This window comes from Rattus rattus, chromosome X (genome assembly GCF_011064425.1).
Source record: "Rattus rattus isolate New Zealand chromosome X, Rrattus_CSIRO_v1, whole genome shotgun sequence".
Lineage (NCBI taxonomy): Eukaryota > Metazoa > Chordata > Mammalia > Rodentia > Muridae > Rattus > Rattus rattus.
In genome coordinates this window covers 90,726,257-90,739,709 of record NC_046172.1, presented here as the reverse complement: position 1 = coordinate 90,739,709, position 13,453 = coordinate 90,726,257, and the positions used below count along the sequence as shown (strand labels likewise).

The window sequence follows — 13,453 nt, the reverse complement described above, 5'->3', positions numbered from 1 at the left end:
CATAGGATTAAGGATATTTACCAAGCACTGTGCAAAATAAACTTCTGAAATATCTATCTCTTGTGTTTATTTAACAAGGATCTTTCTGATGGGAAGAGAGAAATTACCAGATAAATTGCCAGTAATTTGGATGCAGTGTCAAGGGAAAGGGCAGACACTGTAATTTTTGCTGGACCACTTCAAGAAGGCCCCTTTTTACACACTGTACTAATTTTCTTCATTAAATTCTTTCCAGTAATGTAAAGATACTTTAACATATGTGTTTTCAACATAATCCAGAAGAAAAGTAACCAATATTTATATCTATAATTTTTTGCTAGACGTTTCGGTGACTGGAATCTCTTAGAATAAAAGGTATCTCGATCTGTTAATTATTCTGTGATCTGGTTTATTTTTCCTTAAATACCTTCAATGATGTGAGAAAGAAAGAAAGATATAGGAAAATGAAAGCCTATTCATATTTAGAAAACTTAGAATCTTTTCTATATATAAGAAAAATGTACAAGAAAATATTCAAAATATATTGTCCTACAGATGCTCTGAATAAAAGAACGCAAGATTGACATGATCAGAGTGAAAATATCTCTGACTCAAGACCAGTTCAGAATCTTCCTGAAATTTAATTTCTTCATGGATGATCAAGTCTCAGAAAGCAAAAAACACTGAGCTCAATTCTGATGATGTATCTGTGTTCATGAAGTACTTTCATATGCATTTGTCTTCTTTGAGGTCCTCCAAATTATTACTATCTTCCAATCTCATTGTATACATAAAAATTATTTAACATAAAGTTAGAGTATCAGCTCACAGTCATGGTCATGACTGATCTAAGCATAAGAGTTAAATGTCTTAAATTTTAATCGAGTGTACTTTCTATAATGCACACTTTTACAAAACTTCAGATGAGTATGTGTCAACCATATTATGCAGATTATTTGCCTTAACAAATTGGACAGCCGCAGAAGAATCCAGAGGTCCAGGGCCTGAAATTTGAGATGGGATATGTTAATATTTTAATAAAATAAATACTTGTCAATATATCTATTTTGTGTCTAAGCCCAACCTATCTATCTCCAAGTGTCTGCCTTGTATTTCATTATGTCTTCATATGAACTCTACCTCCTACTTAGTTGCTCATTTCTGAAAGTGATCCTCAAAGGAAGTCATTTTCTAGCTATGGTGAGGAAAGATAGTTGGATTCAGAAAGTAGTAGTTGATAGAACATGAAAGCTATGGCTAAATTTTTAGGAGAACATTAACAGAATAAATTGAGGATGGAAGATCCACAAGGAAAATATTCAGAAGTGGTTTTGTCTAATGATCTAAACAATGGCAAAATGTGTTTTATAAAAAAAATTTATTTTGTAATGTAATTATGAACTGAGGGATTCATGTGTGTCAAATGTCAGTATTGAATTGCCTATATCAAGCTGCACATCTGCTACATATGAACAGGGAGGCATAAGTCCAGCCTCTATATGTTCTTTGGTTGGTAGTTCCAACTCTGAGAGTCCCAAGGTTCTAGGTTAGTTGACTCTATTGGTCTTCCTGCCGAGTTTCTATCCATTTTGGGGCCTGCAATCTTTCCTCCTATTCTTTTATAAGAGTCCTTAAACTCCATCCACTGTTTGGCTGTGGGTGGCTGTATCTGTCTGAGTCAGCTGCAGCATGGAACCTGTTAGAGGACAACATGATCCTATCTGTAAGCCTAACAATATCATTAATAAGGTTAGGGATTTATGCTTGCCCATGAGATGGTTCTCAAGTTGGGCGAGATATTAGTTGGCCATTCCCTCAGTCACTCCTCTATCCCCTGTGCCTGCATTTCTTATAGACAGGATAAATTTTTGGGTCAAAAGTTTATAGGTGGATTGGTGTTTCTATCACTCCACTGGGGTATCTGTCTGGCTACAGGAAGTGGCCTCTTCAAGTTCTGTATCCCTAGTGTAGTGTATCACAGCTAAGGTCACCTCAATGATTCTTGGGCATCTCCCTTATTTTTGTAATTCAAATTTTGAATTTTAATTTATAAATTAAGCTCCTCCAGAGAGGTAGAATCAATGTGATTAAGATAATTTATTAAGAGGATTAATGCAAATGATTATAGAAATTGAGAGAGATCACAGCAAGCTTTTGCAAGATTTACAAAAAAAAAAAAAAAAAAACAAGGCAGTAGCAAGTCTTAAGCATCTAAAGAAATGTTCCACATCTTTAGCCATAAGGGAAATGCAAATAAAAACAACCATGAGATTCCACCTCACACCAAATCAGAATGGCTAAGATCAAAAATTTCAGTAACAGCACATGCTGGCGAGGATGTGGAGAAAGAGGAACACTCCTCCATTGTTGCTGGGATTGCAGACTGGTACAACCATTCTGGAAATCAGTCTGGAGGTTCCTCAGAAAATTGGACATTGCACTACCTGAGGACCCAGCTATACCTCTCTTGGGCATATACCCAAAAGATGCTCCAACATATAACAAAGACACGTGCTCCACTATGTTCATAGCAGCCTTATTTATAATAGCCAGAAGCTGGAAAGAACCCAGCTGCCCTTCAAAAGAGGAATGGATACAGAAAATGTGGTACATCTACACAATGGAATACTACTCAGCTATCTAAAACAATGACTTCATGAAATTCATAGGCAAATGGATGGAACTGGAAAATATCATCCTGAGTGAGATAACCCAATCACAGAAAAACACACATGGTATGCACTCATTGATAAGTGGATATTAGCCCAAATGCTTGAATTACCCTAGATGCACAGAACACATGAAACTCTTAAGAATGACCAAAATGCGGATGCTTCATTCCTTCTTTAAAAGGGAACAAAAATACTCTTGGGAGGGGATAGGGAAGCAAAGTTTAGAACAGAGACTGAAGGAACGCCCATTCAGAGCCTGCCCCACATGTGGCCCATACATATACAGCCAGCAAACTAGATAAGATGGATGAAGCAAAGAAGTGCAGGCTGACAGGAACCAGATGTAGATCTCTCCTGAGAGACACAGCCAGAATATGGCAAATACATAGGCGAATGCCAGCAGCAAACCACTGAACTGAGAACGGGACCCCCGTTGAAGGAATCAGAGAAAGGACTGAAAGAGCTGAAGGGGCTTGAGACCCCATATGAACAACAATGCCAACCAACCAGAGCTTCCAGAGACTAAGCCACTACCCAAAGACTATACATGGACTGACCCTGGGCTCCAACTGCATAGGTAGCAATGAATAGCTTAGTAAGAGCACCAGTGGAAGGGGAAGCCCTTGATCCTGCCAAGGCTGAACCCCCAGAGAACGAGATTCTTGGGGGGAAGGCGGTAATTGGGGGAGGATGGGAAAGTGAACACCCATATAGAATGGGGGAGGGGCTAGGGGGATGTTTGCCTGGAAACTGGGAAAGGGAATAACATTTGAAATGTAAATAAGAAATACCCAATTTAATAAGTAGATGGGGAAAAAAAGAAAAAAAAATTCAAACTAGGGAAGCTTGCAATTTAGTCCTTGGTGTAGAAGCTGAAGATGTAAGAACCTTTGAGTAAGTTTATGGCTATTCCAAGAGCAAGTGAACTTATAATATCTAAACAAGTAGAAGTTCTAATATCTAAACCAGGAGAAGAGTGTCTAGAGTCTAGGAGAGAGGGTGAGCTTTCCAGTAGTGACTCTTTTCCATTAATGAGTGTTGTATTATGTCAAGTAATGGACAAAACAATTTAATGGAGGAAAAATTTATTTAGGTTTATGCTTTCATAAGGTTTAGTTTCTGATAGCTTGACATCATACACTTGGGCAGAAACCATGGTGACAGAAAGTCTACCATGAAAAAGTCCTGTTTTTGTTTCTTGTCAGATGGGAAATAAATAGAAGGGAATATACAAAGGGGAGTGGGTGTCGTAGAGTTCAAAAGCCTATCACCAGGAACCTATTTATTCACCACCACCTTTCACCAAACTCCAAAGTTGCAATCATAATACTAATCCACACAGGGTTCAAGTGATTGTTTCCAAGCCCTTATAATCTAGTTTTCTTTTGCCACTGAGAACATAGCAGATGTCTGCTTAACTAATCCCCGAGATATTTCTTAGTCTGATCAGGTTGATAACCAAGATTATCCATCACAGGGCTAGGGAGATAGCTCGGTGAGTAAATTGCTTACAGCTCAAGCAAAAGGACCTGAGTTCACATCTCCTCCATTGATATAAAACCTTGGCCTGGCAGCATGTCCCAATGTTATTCCTGCTGTTGACAGTTACTCACTTGCCATCTGAAAGGACATACTTCAATGGTGACTCTGTCTCAAAAATTTAGAAATGGAGAGAAGAAGCCACCTGACACTGGCCTCTGACCTTCATATGTGAGCACAAAAATAATGATGACCAACTATTGAGCTATTTCCTTAGTCCTTGCAAATCAAAACCAAAATTTAACGAACATTCTGTATCATTTTTTCTTAAAATAGATTAAAATAGGAAGAAATAAATTAAAGTCTATACAATCTTAGCTAATAGTATATTGGTGATACGTTTTCACACTTATCAAGAATTAATGTATGCTCTTAAATAATTTTAATTTTAAAGGCAAGCTCATGTAAGGAATACTCTCAAAAAAGAAAATTAATTAGGTATCATTTTCATTCTTTCACTTCAGTTCTTGGGAGATGTACAGTACCATTAAAATGCTATAGAGTGGTAATTTATTTATTTTTTCAGCTTTTATATTAGCTTGAATTTTATATAATTTCCCAAAAGTCCTCATAACTTTTTTCTCACATGCAAGAATTGTTGGAAAACAGGCCACGTCTGATTTTCCTTTGTATATTAACTCTCCATCCTTGTCTCTAAATAACAAAGGGAAGAGATTTTTCTCATTAATAATTTTTCTCTCTTTCCCAGGTAAACCTCTGAACATCCCTTGCAAAGCTTTCTTTGGATTCAGTGGGGAGTCTGGACCAATGATCTACTGGATGAAAGGCGAGAAATTTATTGAAGAATTGGCAGGTCACATTAGAGAAGGTGAAATAAGGTACAGGAGTCCACTTGTTGATTTCTTTTTGCTGTCTTTGCAATTTATCATTAAGTCATGCTCATTGTGACTGCAAGCCATTCCATTCTCCAAGATCTGATATATTGGAGAGACCCAGAGTGGTATCTTCTTTTAAAATAAACATTTTCAAAAACCGGTTATTTGCAAGTATCTAATAGTCTTTTCTGAGCATCTTGGACGATGCCATCAAAATATAATGATCCCTCAAAGATGTTGAAGCAGATTTCATCGTATTTCCAAGATTAGGTCACTGTTTGTGCACCAGTAATTAGCAGTGCTTTAAGTTTTGCAGGTGACATCTCAGTTTGCTGGGCAAATCTCTGTTCACTACTTGGGATCAAACAACCTTTGTATGTCATAACTGTAAAGCTGTAGTAGTGTTAGAAATCTGATAATTTGCCCAAATGACTGTTGGTTCCTGTTAATGTTTGTTTATTTTCTGAAAGAGACAGAACCTTCTGTGCAGTACCTTCTTCAATGTTTCCCATTTTCCTCTTATTGTCCTACCATCTGGGTGTGTAGCTGTCAGTTCAACTCATTTTCTTTGTGTTTTTATACTCATATATTTTATTTTGGGGGATTATAGTTACACTACTTCGTCTTCCATTTTCTATAACCAAACTCTCCCAAAAAGCTCTCCATAGCTTCAATTTTTCAATAATTGTTGTTACATGTTTGTATATATGTACGTATGTATATATGTATGTGTGTATATATGTACGTATGTATATATGTATGTATGTAGGTAGGTAGGTAGGTATAGTTATATGTATATGTACATATATATTCCTAAATACATAAATATAACCTTCTCGTTTGGTATAATGTTACTTGTATGTTTTCAGGGTTGACCATTTTGTATTGGATAACTAACTGCTGTATTTTCCCTGAGGAAATATATTTCTCCCATTCTCAGCACTCTTTGTTGACTGTCGTTCTTTGTGTAGGATTGGGTCCTCCTGGGATTTCCCCATCACTTTATCATGTCTATTGTTGTTGTCCTTGGTCAAAATCTCCTGTTGGTGTAACTTTATGGATGTAGCTTCTGACATCCCTAGAAGAAACAACCTCACAGCAAACTCTGTTCCCATCTCTTAATAATCCTTCCATCTTGTCATCTACACTCTTCCACAAACCTTAGTTGTGTACATTATTATGTAGATTTATCTTTTGGGACTGGGCTCTAAAACTCTACATTATGATTGGTTTGGGGTATTCTGTAATGATATTTGTCTGTTGCAAAGAGAAGTTTCTTTGATGAAGGGTGAATACTGTGCTTAACTTTGGATATAAAGACAAATAAATGCTCATAATACAGTTAGGAGTTGGGCTGGTGTCTTAGGGTTTCATTGCTGTGCAGAGACATCATAATTAAGGCAACTCTTATAAAGGACAACATTGAATTGGGGCTGGATTACAAGTACAGTAGTCCAGAGCATTATCATCATGGCACGAAGCAAGGCAATGGGCAGGCAGACATGGTGCTTGAGGTGCTGATCTCAAGGCAACCAGGAAGAAAGACTGCCTTCTTCAGGCAAACAGAAGGGTCTCTCTCTCTTCTACGCAGGGTGGAGCTTGAACATAGGAGCCCTCCAAGGCCTGCCTACACAATGACACACTTCTGCCAACAAGACCACACTCACTCCAATAAGGCCACACCTCCTAATAGTGCCACTTATCATTGGCCAAGAATATGCAAACCACTACAGCTGGAGTTATCTTCTCATTTGTCCAGTAAAAAGTCAGGGATTTTCAGACTTGTATATAATGGCTATTGATAGGTATAGGCACACTTTTCCTTCATTCATTCTCACTAAGAATTACGTATTAGGAATCAGTATAATTTTTTCAGAGAACTTGTGTTAATATGTACTTTCATGGACTTTTTTCTGAGAGAGTTTGGTTATGTTTTCCAGACTGGTTTAACATTCCTGGACTTATGGGATCCTCCCACTTTAGTCCCGCTGAATAGATAAAACCATAGACATACGTGCACCATGCTTGGCTCAAGATTTCTTGAGTTATATTATATTATAGTTATATTATAGCACTGTGCATAAAAATCATACTATTTAATACTTACAACAATTGATATGATCTATAATTATCCCTGTGATAATCAGTGTTCATATGTATACTCAAACAATTCTAACCTATAGATTCATTACTTTGAAGACCCATAATCTTGAAAACCATATTTGAAAATAGTATATTTCAAGAAAATAGTTTAGGAAAATATATTTGGCATTCATTGTCAGGTATCATAGAGATAAAAACCACATGACCCAATTTCATACTCTTTAGGATAGTTTAAGTAAAAAATATGAGCTATGAATTATGTTGGTGAAGATGTAGAAAAATTGAGAACCTCACGTACTGGTGCTACAAATGTAAAGTAGTACAATAACTTTGAATAACCACTGGTAAATTATTTTTTCTTTTACTGGATGTTTTTAATTTACATTTCAAATGCTATTCCCTTTCCCAGTTTCCCAGACATAAGCCCCCTATCTTTACCCTGCCCCTTCTTCTATAAGGGTATTCCTCTTCACATCCATTTTTCTTCCTGCCACCCCAACATTCCCCTATACTGGGTGTCCAACCTTGGCAGGACCAAGGGCTTCTACCTCCATTGGTGCCCAACAAGGCCATGCTTGGCTACATATGCAGCTGAAGCCATAGCTCAATCCATGTATAATCTTTAGGTAGTGGTTTAGTCCCTGCAACCTCTGGTTCATTGGCATTGTTGTTCTTATGGGGTTGCAAGCCCCTTCAGCTCTTTCAATCCTTTCTTCAACTTCCTCCAACAGGGGTCCCATTCTCAGTTCAGTGGTTTGCTGCTAGCATTCACCTCTGTATTTGACATGTTCTGGCTTTGGCTCTCAGGAGACATCCATATCCAGTTCTTGTCAGCATGCACTTCTTAGCTTCATTAATCTTATCTAATTTTGGTGGTTGTATGTGTGTGTGTGTGTGTGTGTGTGTGTGTGTGTGTGTGTGTGTGTGTATGCCACATGTGGGGCAGGATCTGAATGACTGTGCCTCCAGTCTCTGCTCGAAACTTGCCTCCATATCCCCTCCTATGGATATTTTTGTTCCCCCTTTTAAGAAGGACTGAAGCATCTGCACTTTGGTGATCCTTCTTGAAATTCATGTGGTCTGTGAATGTATCTTGGGTAATTCAAGCTTTTGGACTAATATCCACTTAAAAGTGAGTGCATGCCATGTGTGGTTTTCTGTGATTGGGTTACCTCACCCAGAATGATATTTTCTAGTTCCATCCATTTGCCTATAAATTTCATGAAGTCATTGTTTTTGATAGCTGAGTAGTACTCCATTGTGTAGATGTACCACATTTTCTGTATCCATTCCTCTGTTGAAGGGCATCTGGGTTCTTTCCAGCATCTGGCTATTATTAATAAGGCTGCTATGAACATAGTAAAGCATGTGTCTTTGTTGTATGTTGGATCATCTTTTGGGTATATGTCCAGGAGAGGTATAGCTGGATCCTCAGGTAGTTCAATGTCCAATTTTCTGAGGAACCTCCAGACTGATTTCCAGAATGGTTGTACCAGTCTGCAACCCCACCAACAATGGAGGAGTGTTCCTCTTTCTCCACATCCTCGCCAGTATCTGCTGTCACCTGAGCTTTTTATCTTAGTCATTCTGACTGGTATGAGGTGGAATCTCAGGGTTGTTTTGATTTACATTTCCCTGATGACTAAGGATGTTGAACATTTCTTTAGGTATTTTTCAGCCATTTGGTATTCCTCAGCTGAGAATTCTTGTGTTTTGCTCTGTACCCCATTTTTAATAGGGTTATTTGCCTCTCTGTAGTCTAACTTCTTGAGTTCTTTTTATATTTTGGATATTAGTCCTCTATCAGATGTAGAATTGGTAAAGATCTTTTCCCAATCTGTTGGTTGCCGTTTCGTCCTAATGACAGTGTCCTTTGCCTTACAGAACCTTTGCAGTTTTATGAGGTGCCATTTGTCGATTCTTGATTTTAGAGCATAAGCCATTGGTGTTTTGTTCAGGAAATTTTCCCCAGTACCCATGTGTTCGAGATCTTTCCCACTTTTTCTTCTATTAGTTTGAGTGTCTCTGGTTTGATGTGGAGGTCGTTGATCCACTTGGACTTAAGCTTTGTACAGGGTGATAAGCATGGATCGATCTGCATTCTTCTACATGTTGACCTCCAGTTGAACCAGCACCATTTGCTGAAAATGCTATCTTTTTTCCATTGGATGGTTTTGGCTCCTTTGTCAAAAATCAAGTGACCATAGGTGTGTGGGTTCATTTCTGGGGCTTCAATTCTATTCCACTCCTCTACCTACCTGTTTCTGTACCAATACCATATACATTTTATCACTATTGCTCTATAATACTGCTTGAGATCAGGAATGGTGATTTCCCCAGAAGTTCTTTTATTGTTGAGTATAGTTTTCACTGTCCTGGGTTTTTTTTAATTCCAAACGAATTTGCAAATTGCTTTTTATAACTCTATGAAGAATTGAGTTGGAATTTTGAAGGGATTGCATTGCATCCGTAGTGTTTTTGGCAAAATGGCCAATTTTACTATATTAATCCTGCCAATCCATGAGCATGGGAGGGCTTTGTATATTCTGAGAACTTCTTCAATTTCTTTCTTCAGATGCTTAAAGTTTTTATCATACAAATATTTCCCTTGCTTGTTTAAAGTCACACTGAGGTATATCATATTATTTGGGACTATTATGAAGGGTATCATTTCCCTAATTTCTTTTTCAGCCTGTTTATTCATTGAGTAGAGGAAGGCTACTGATGTGTTTGAGTTAATTTTATACACAGCCACTTTGCTGAAGTTGTTTATCAGGCTTAGAAGTTCTCTGGGGGTACTTTTGGGATCACTTAAGTATACTATCATATCTTCTGTAAATAGTGATATTTTGACTTCTTCCTTTCCACTTTGAATCCCTTTGACCCCCTTTTGTTGTCTGACTTTTCTGGCTAGGATTTTCAGTACGTTATTGAATAAGTAAAGAGAGTGGGTAGCCTTGTCTAGTCCCTGATTTTAGTGGGATTGCTTTAAGTTTCTCTCCATTTAGTTTAATGTTAGCTACTGGTTTGCTGTATATGGCTTTTACTATGTTTAGGTATGGGCCTTGAATTCCTATTCTTTCCAGGACTTTTATCATGAAGGGGTGTTGAATTTTTTCAAATGCTTTCTCAGCATCTAATGAAAGGATCATGTGGGTTTTTGTTGTTGTTGTTGTTGTTGTTGTTGTTGTTTTGAGATTGTTTATATAGTGAATTACTTTGATGGATTTCCATACATTGAAACATTCCTGGGATGAAGGCTACTTGATCAGGATGGAAGATCATTTTCATGTGTCCTTGGATCCAGTTTGAGAGAATGTTATTGAGTATTTTTGCGCCAATATTCATAAGGGAAATTGGTCTGATGTTCTTTTTCTTTGTTGGGTCTTTGTGTAATTTAGGTATAAGAGTAATTGTGGCTTCATAGAAGGAATTTGGTAGTGCTCCATCTGTTTCTATTTTGTGGAATAGTATGGACAATATTTGTATGAGGTCTTCTATGAAGGTCTGATAGAATTCTGCACTAAACCATCTGGTCCGGGGTTCTTTTTGGTTGCGATAGTTTACTTAGGACTTATGAGGTTGTTTACATGGTTTACTTGTTCCTGATTTAACGTTAGTATAAGGTATCTGTCTAGAAAATTATCCATTTCCTCCAGATTTTCCAGTTTTGTTCAATATAGGATTTTGTAGTGAGATCTGATGATTTTTTGAATTTCCTCAGATTCTGTTGTTATGTCTCCCTTTTCATTTCCGATTTTGTTAATTTGGACACACACTCTGTGCCCTCTGGTTAGTCCGGCTAAGGGTTTATCTATCTTGTTGATTTTCTCAAATCTCTTGGTTCTGTTGATTCTTTTTATGGTCCCTTTTGTTTCTACTTGGTTGATTTCAGCCCTGAGTTTGATTATTTCCTGCCTTCTACTCCTCTTGGGTGTATTTGCTTCATTTTGTTCTAGAGCTATTAAGTACGCTGTCAAACTGCTAAGGTATGCTCTCTCCTGTTTCTTTTTGGAGCCACTCAGAGCTATGAGTTTTCCTGTTAGCACTGTTTTAATTGTGTCCCATATGTTTGGGTATGTTGTGCCTTCATTTTCATTAAATTCTAAGAAGCCTTTAGTTTCTTTATTTTTTCCTTGACTGAATTATCATTGAGTAGAGTGTTGTTCAACTTCTGTGTATATATGGGGAGTCTGTCATTATTGTTGTTATTGAAGACCAGGCTTAGTCAGTGGTGATCTGATAGGATGCATGGGATTATTTCTATCTACCTGTATATGTTGAGGCCTGTTTTGTGGCTGATTATATGGTCAATTTTGGAGAAGGTACCATGAGTTGCTGAGAAGTATATCCTTTTGTTTTATGATGAAATGTTCTCTAAATATCAGATAAGTCCATTTGGTTCATAATTTCTGCTAGTTTCTCTATATCTCTGCTTAATTTCTGTTTCCATGATCTGTCCATTGATGAGAGTGAGGTATTGAAATCCCCTACTATTATTGTGTGAGGTGCAATGTGTGATTTGAGCTTTAGTAAAGTTTCTTTTATGAATTGCATTTAGAGCATATATATTTAGGATTAAGAGTTCATCTTGGTGGATTTTTTTTGATGAATATGAAGTTTCCTTCCTTATCTTTTTTGATGACTTGTGGTTGAAAGTCGATTTTATTCAATATTAGAATGACTACTCCAGCTGGTTTCTTCAGGTCATTTGCTTGGAAAGTTGTTTTCCAGCCTTTTACTCTGAGGTAGTATCTGTCTTTGTCTCTGAGGTGTGTTTCCTGTATGCAGCAAAATGCTGGGGCCCTTACCTACCCAGTCTGTTATTCTATGTCTTTTTATTGGAGAATTGAGTGCACTGATGTTGAGAGATATTAAGGAATAGGGTTTGTTGCTTCCTGTTATTTTTGTTGTTAGAGGTGGAATTATGTTTGTGTGTCTCTCTTCTTTTTGTTTCGTTGCAAGGTGATTACTTTCTTGCTTTTTCTAGGATGTAGTTTCCTTCCTTGTGTTGGAGTTTTCTATCTATTACCCTTTGTACGGATGGATTTATAGAATGATATTGTATAAATTTGGTTTTGTCATGGAATATCTTGGTTTCTCCATCTATGTTAATTGAGAGTTTTGCTGGATATAGTAGCCTGGGCTAGCATTGGTATTCTCTTAGGGTCTGTATGACATCTCCCCAGGATCTTCTGGTATAGTCTCTGGTGAGAAGGGTGGTGTAATTTTGATATGCTTTTAATATTCTTTCCTTGCTTTGCTCATTTGGCGTTTTGGCATTTTGACTATTATTTGACAGGTGGAATTTCTTTTCTGGTCCAATGTATTTTGAAGTCCGTAGGCGTCTTGTATGTTTATGGGCATCTCTTTCTTTAGATTAGGGAAGTTTTCTTCTATGATTTTGTTGAAGATATTTACTGGTCCTTTGAGCTGAGAGTCTTCACTCTCTTCTATACTTATCATCCTTAGGTTTGATCTTCTCATTGTGTCCTGGATTTCCTTGATGTTTTGGACTAGGACCTTTTTGCATTTTCCATTATCTTTGATGGTTGTGTGAATGTTTTCTATGGTATCTTCTGCCCCTGAGATTCTCTCTTCTATCTATTGTATTCTGTTGATGATGCTTGCATCTATGACTCCTGATTTCTTCTCTAGGTTTTCTATCTCAAGGGTTGTCTCCCTTTGTGCTTTCTTCATTGTTTCTGTTTCCATTTTTAAATCCTGAATGGTTTTGTTCAATTCCTTCACCTGCTTTTTGTGTTTTCCTTTAATTCTTTCAGGGATTTTTGTGTTTTCTCTTTAAGGGCTTCTATTTTTACTTGTGTTCTCCTATATTTCTTTAAGGGAGCTATTTATGTCCTTCTTAAAGTCATCCACTATCATCATAAAGTGTGGTTTTAAATATAAATCTTTCCTTTCCAATAGGTTTGAATATCCAGTATTTGCTTTGGTGGGAGAACTGGGCTCTGATGATACCAAGTAGTCATGGTTTCTGTTGCTTAGGTTCCTGAGCTTGCCTCTTGCCATCAGGTTGTCTCTGGTGTTAGCTTGTCTTGCTGTCTCTGACAGTAGCTTGACCTTCCTATAGGCCTGTGTGTCAGCACTCCTGTAGACCTGTTTTCCTTCAGCTGGATCTGGGAACTGAGAGCTCTCCTCTCAGGTGTCTAGGCGTTCCTGGTAACTGGCTTTCAGCTCTTGGCACAGGCAGAAGCCTGAAGGGTCCTACCCTTGACTGCTCCTAGGTCCCTGTGCCCAAGGGGCACAGATGGTACTAGGTGATTTCCTCCTGTGTCAGGAATGTGGGCAGAAAGTAGTTGTCTC

At 37.6% G+C, this 13,453-nt stretch overlaps 1 protein-coding gene across 1 annotated transcript in view; it reads left to right on the top strand.

Moving 5' to 3' along the window:
• Il1rapl2 (interleukin 1 receptor accessory protein like 2) overlaps positions 1-13,453 on the top strand; it is a 118,240-nt gene that overhangs the window by 47,963 nt on the left and 56,824 nt on the right. The window contains exon 2 of the mRNA XM_032889454.1: positions 4,900-5,029. Coding sequence (XP_032745345.1) covers positions 4,900-5,029 — 130 coding nt within the window. The remainder of the gene's footprint in view (positions 1-4,899; positions 5,030-13,453) is intronic.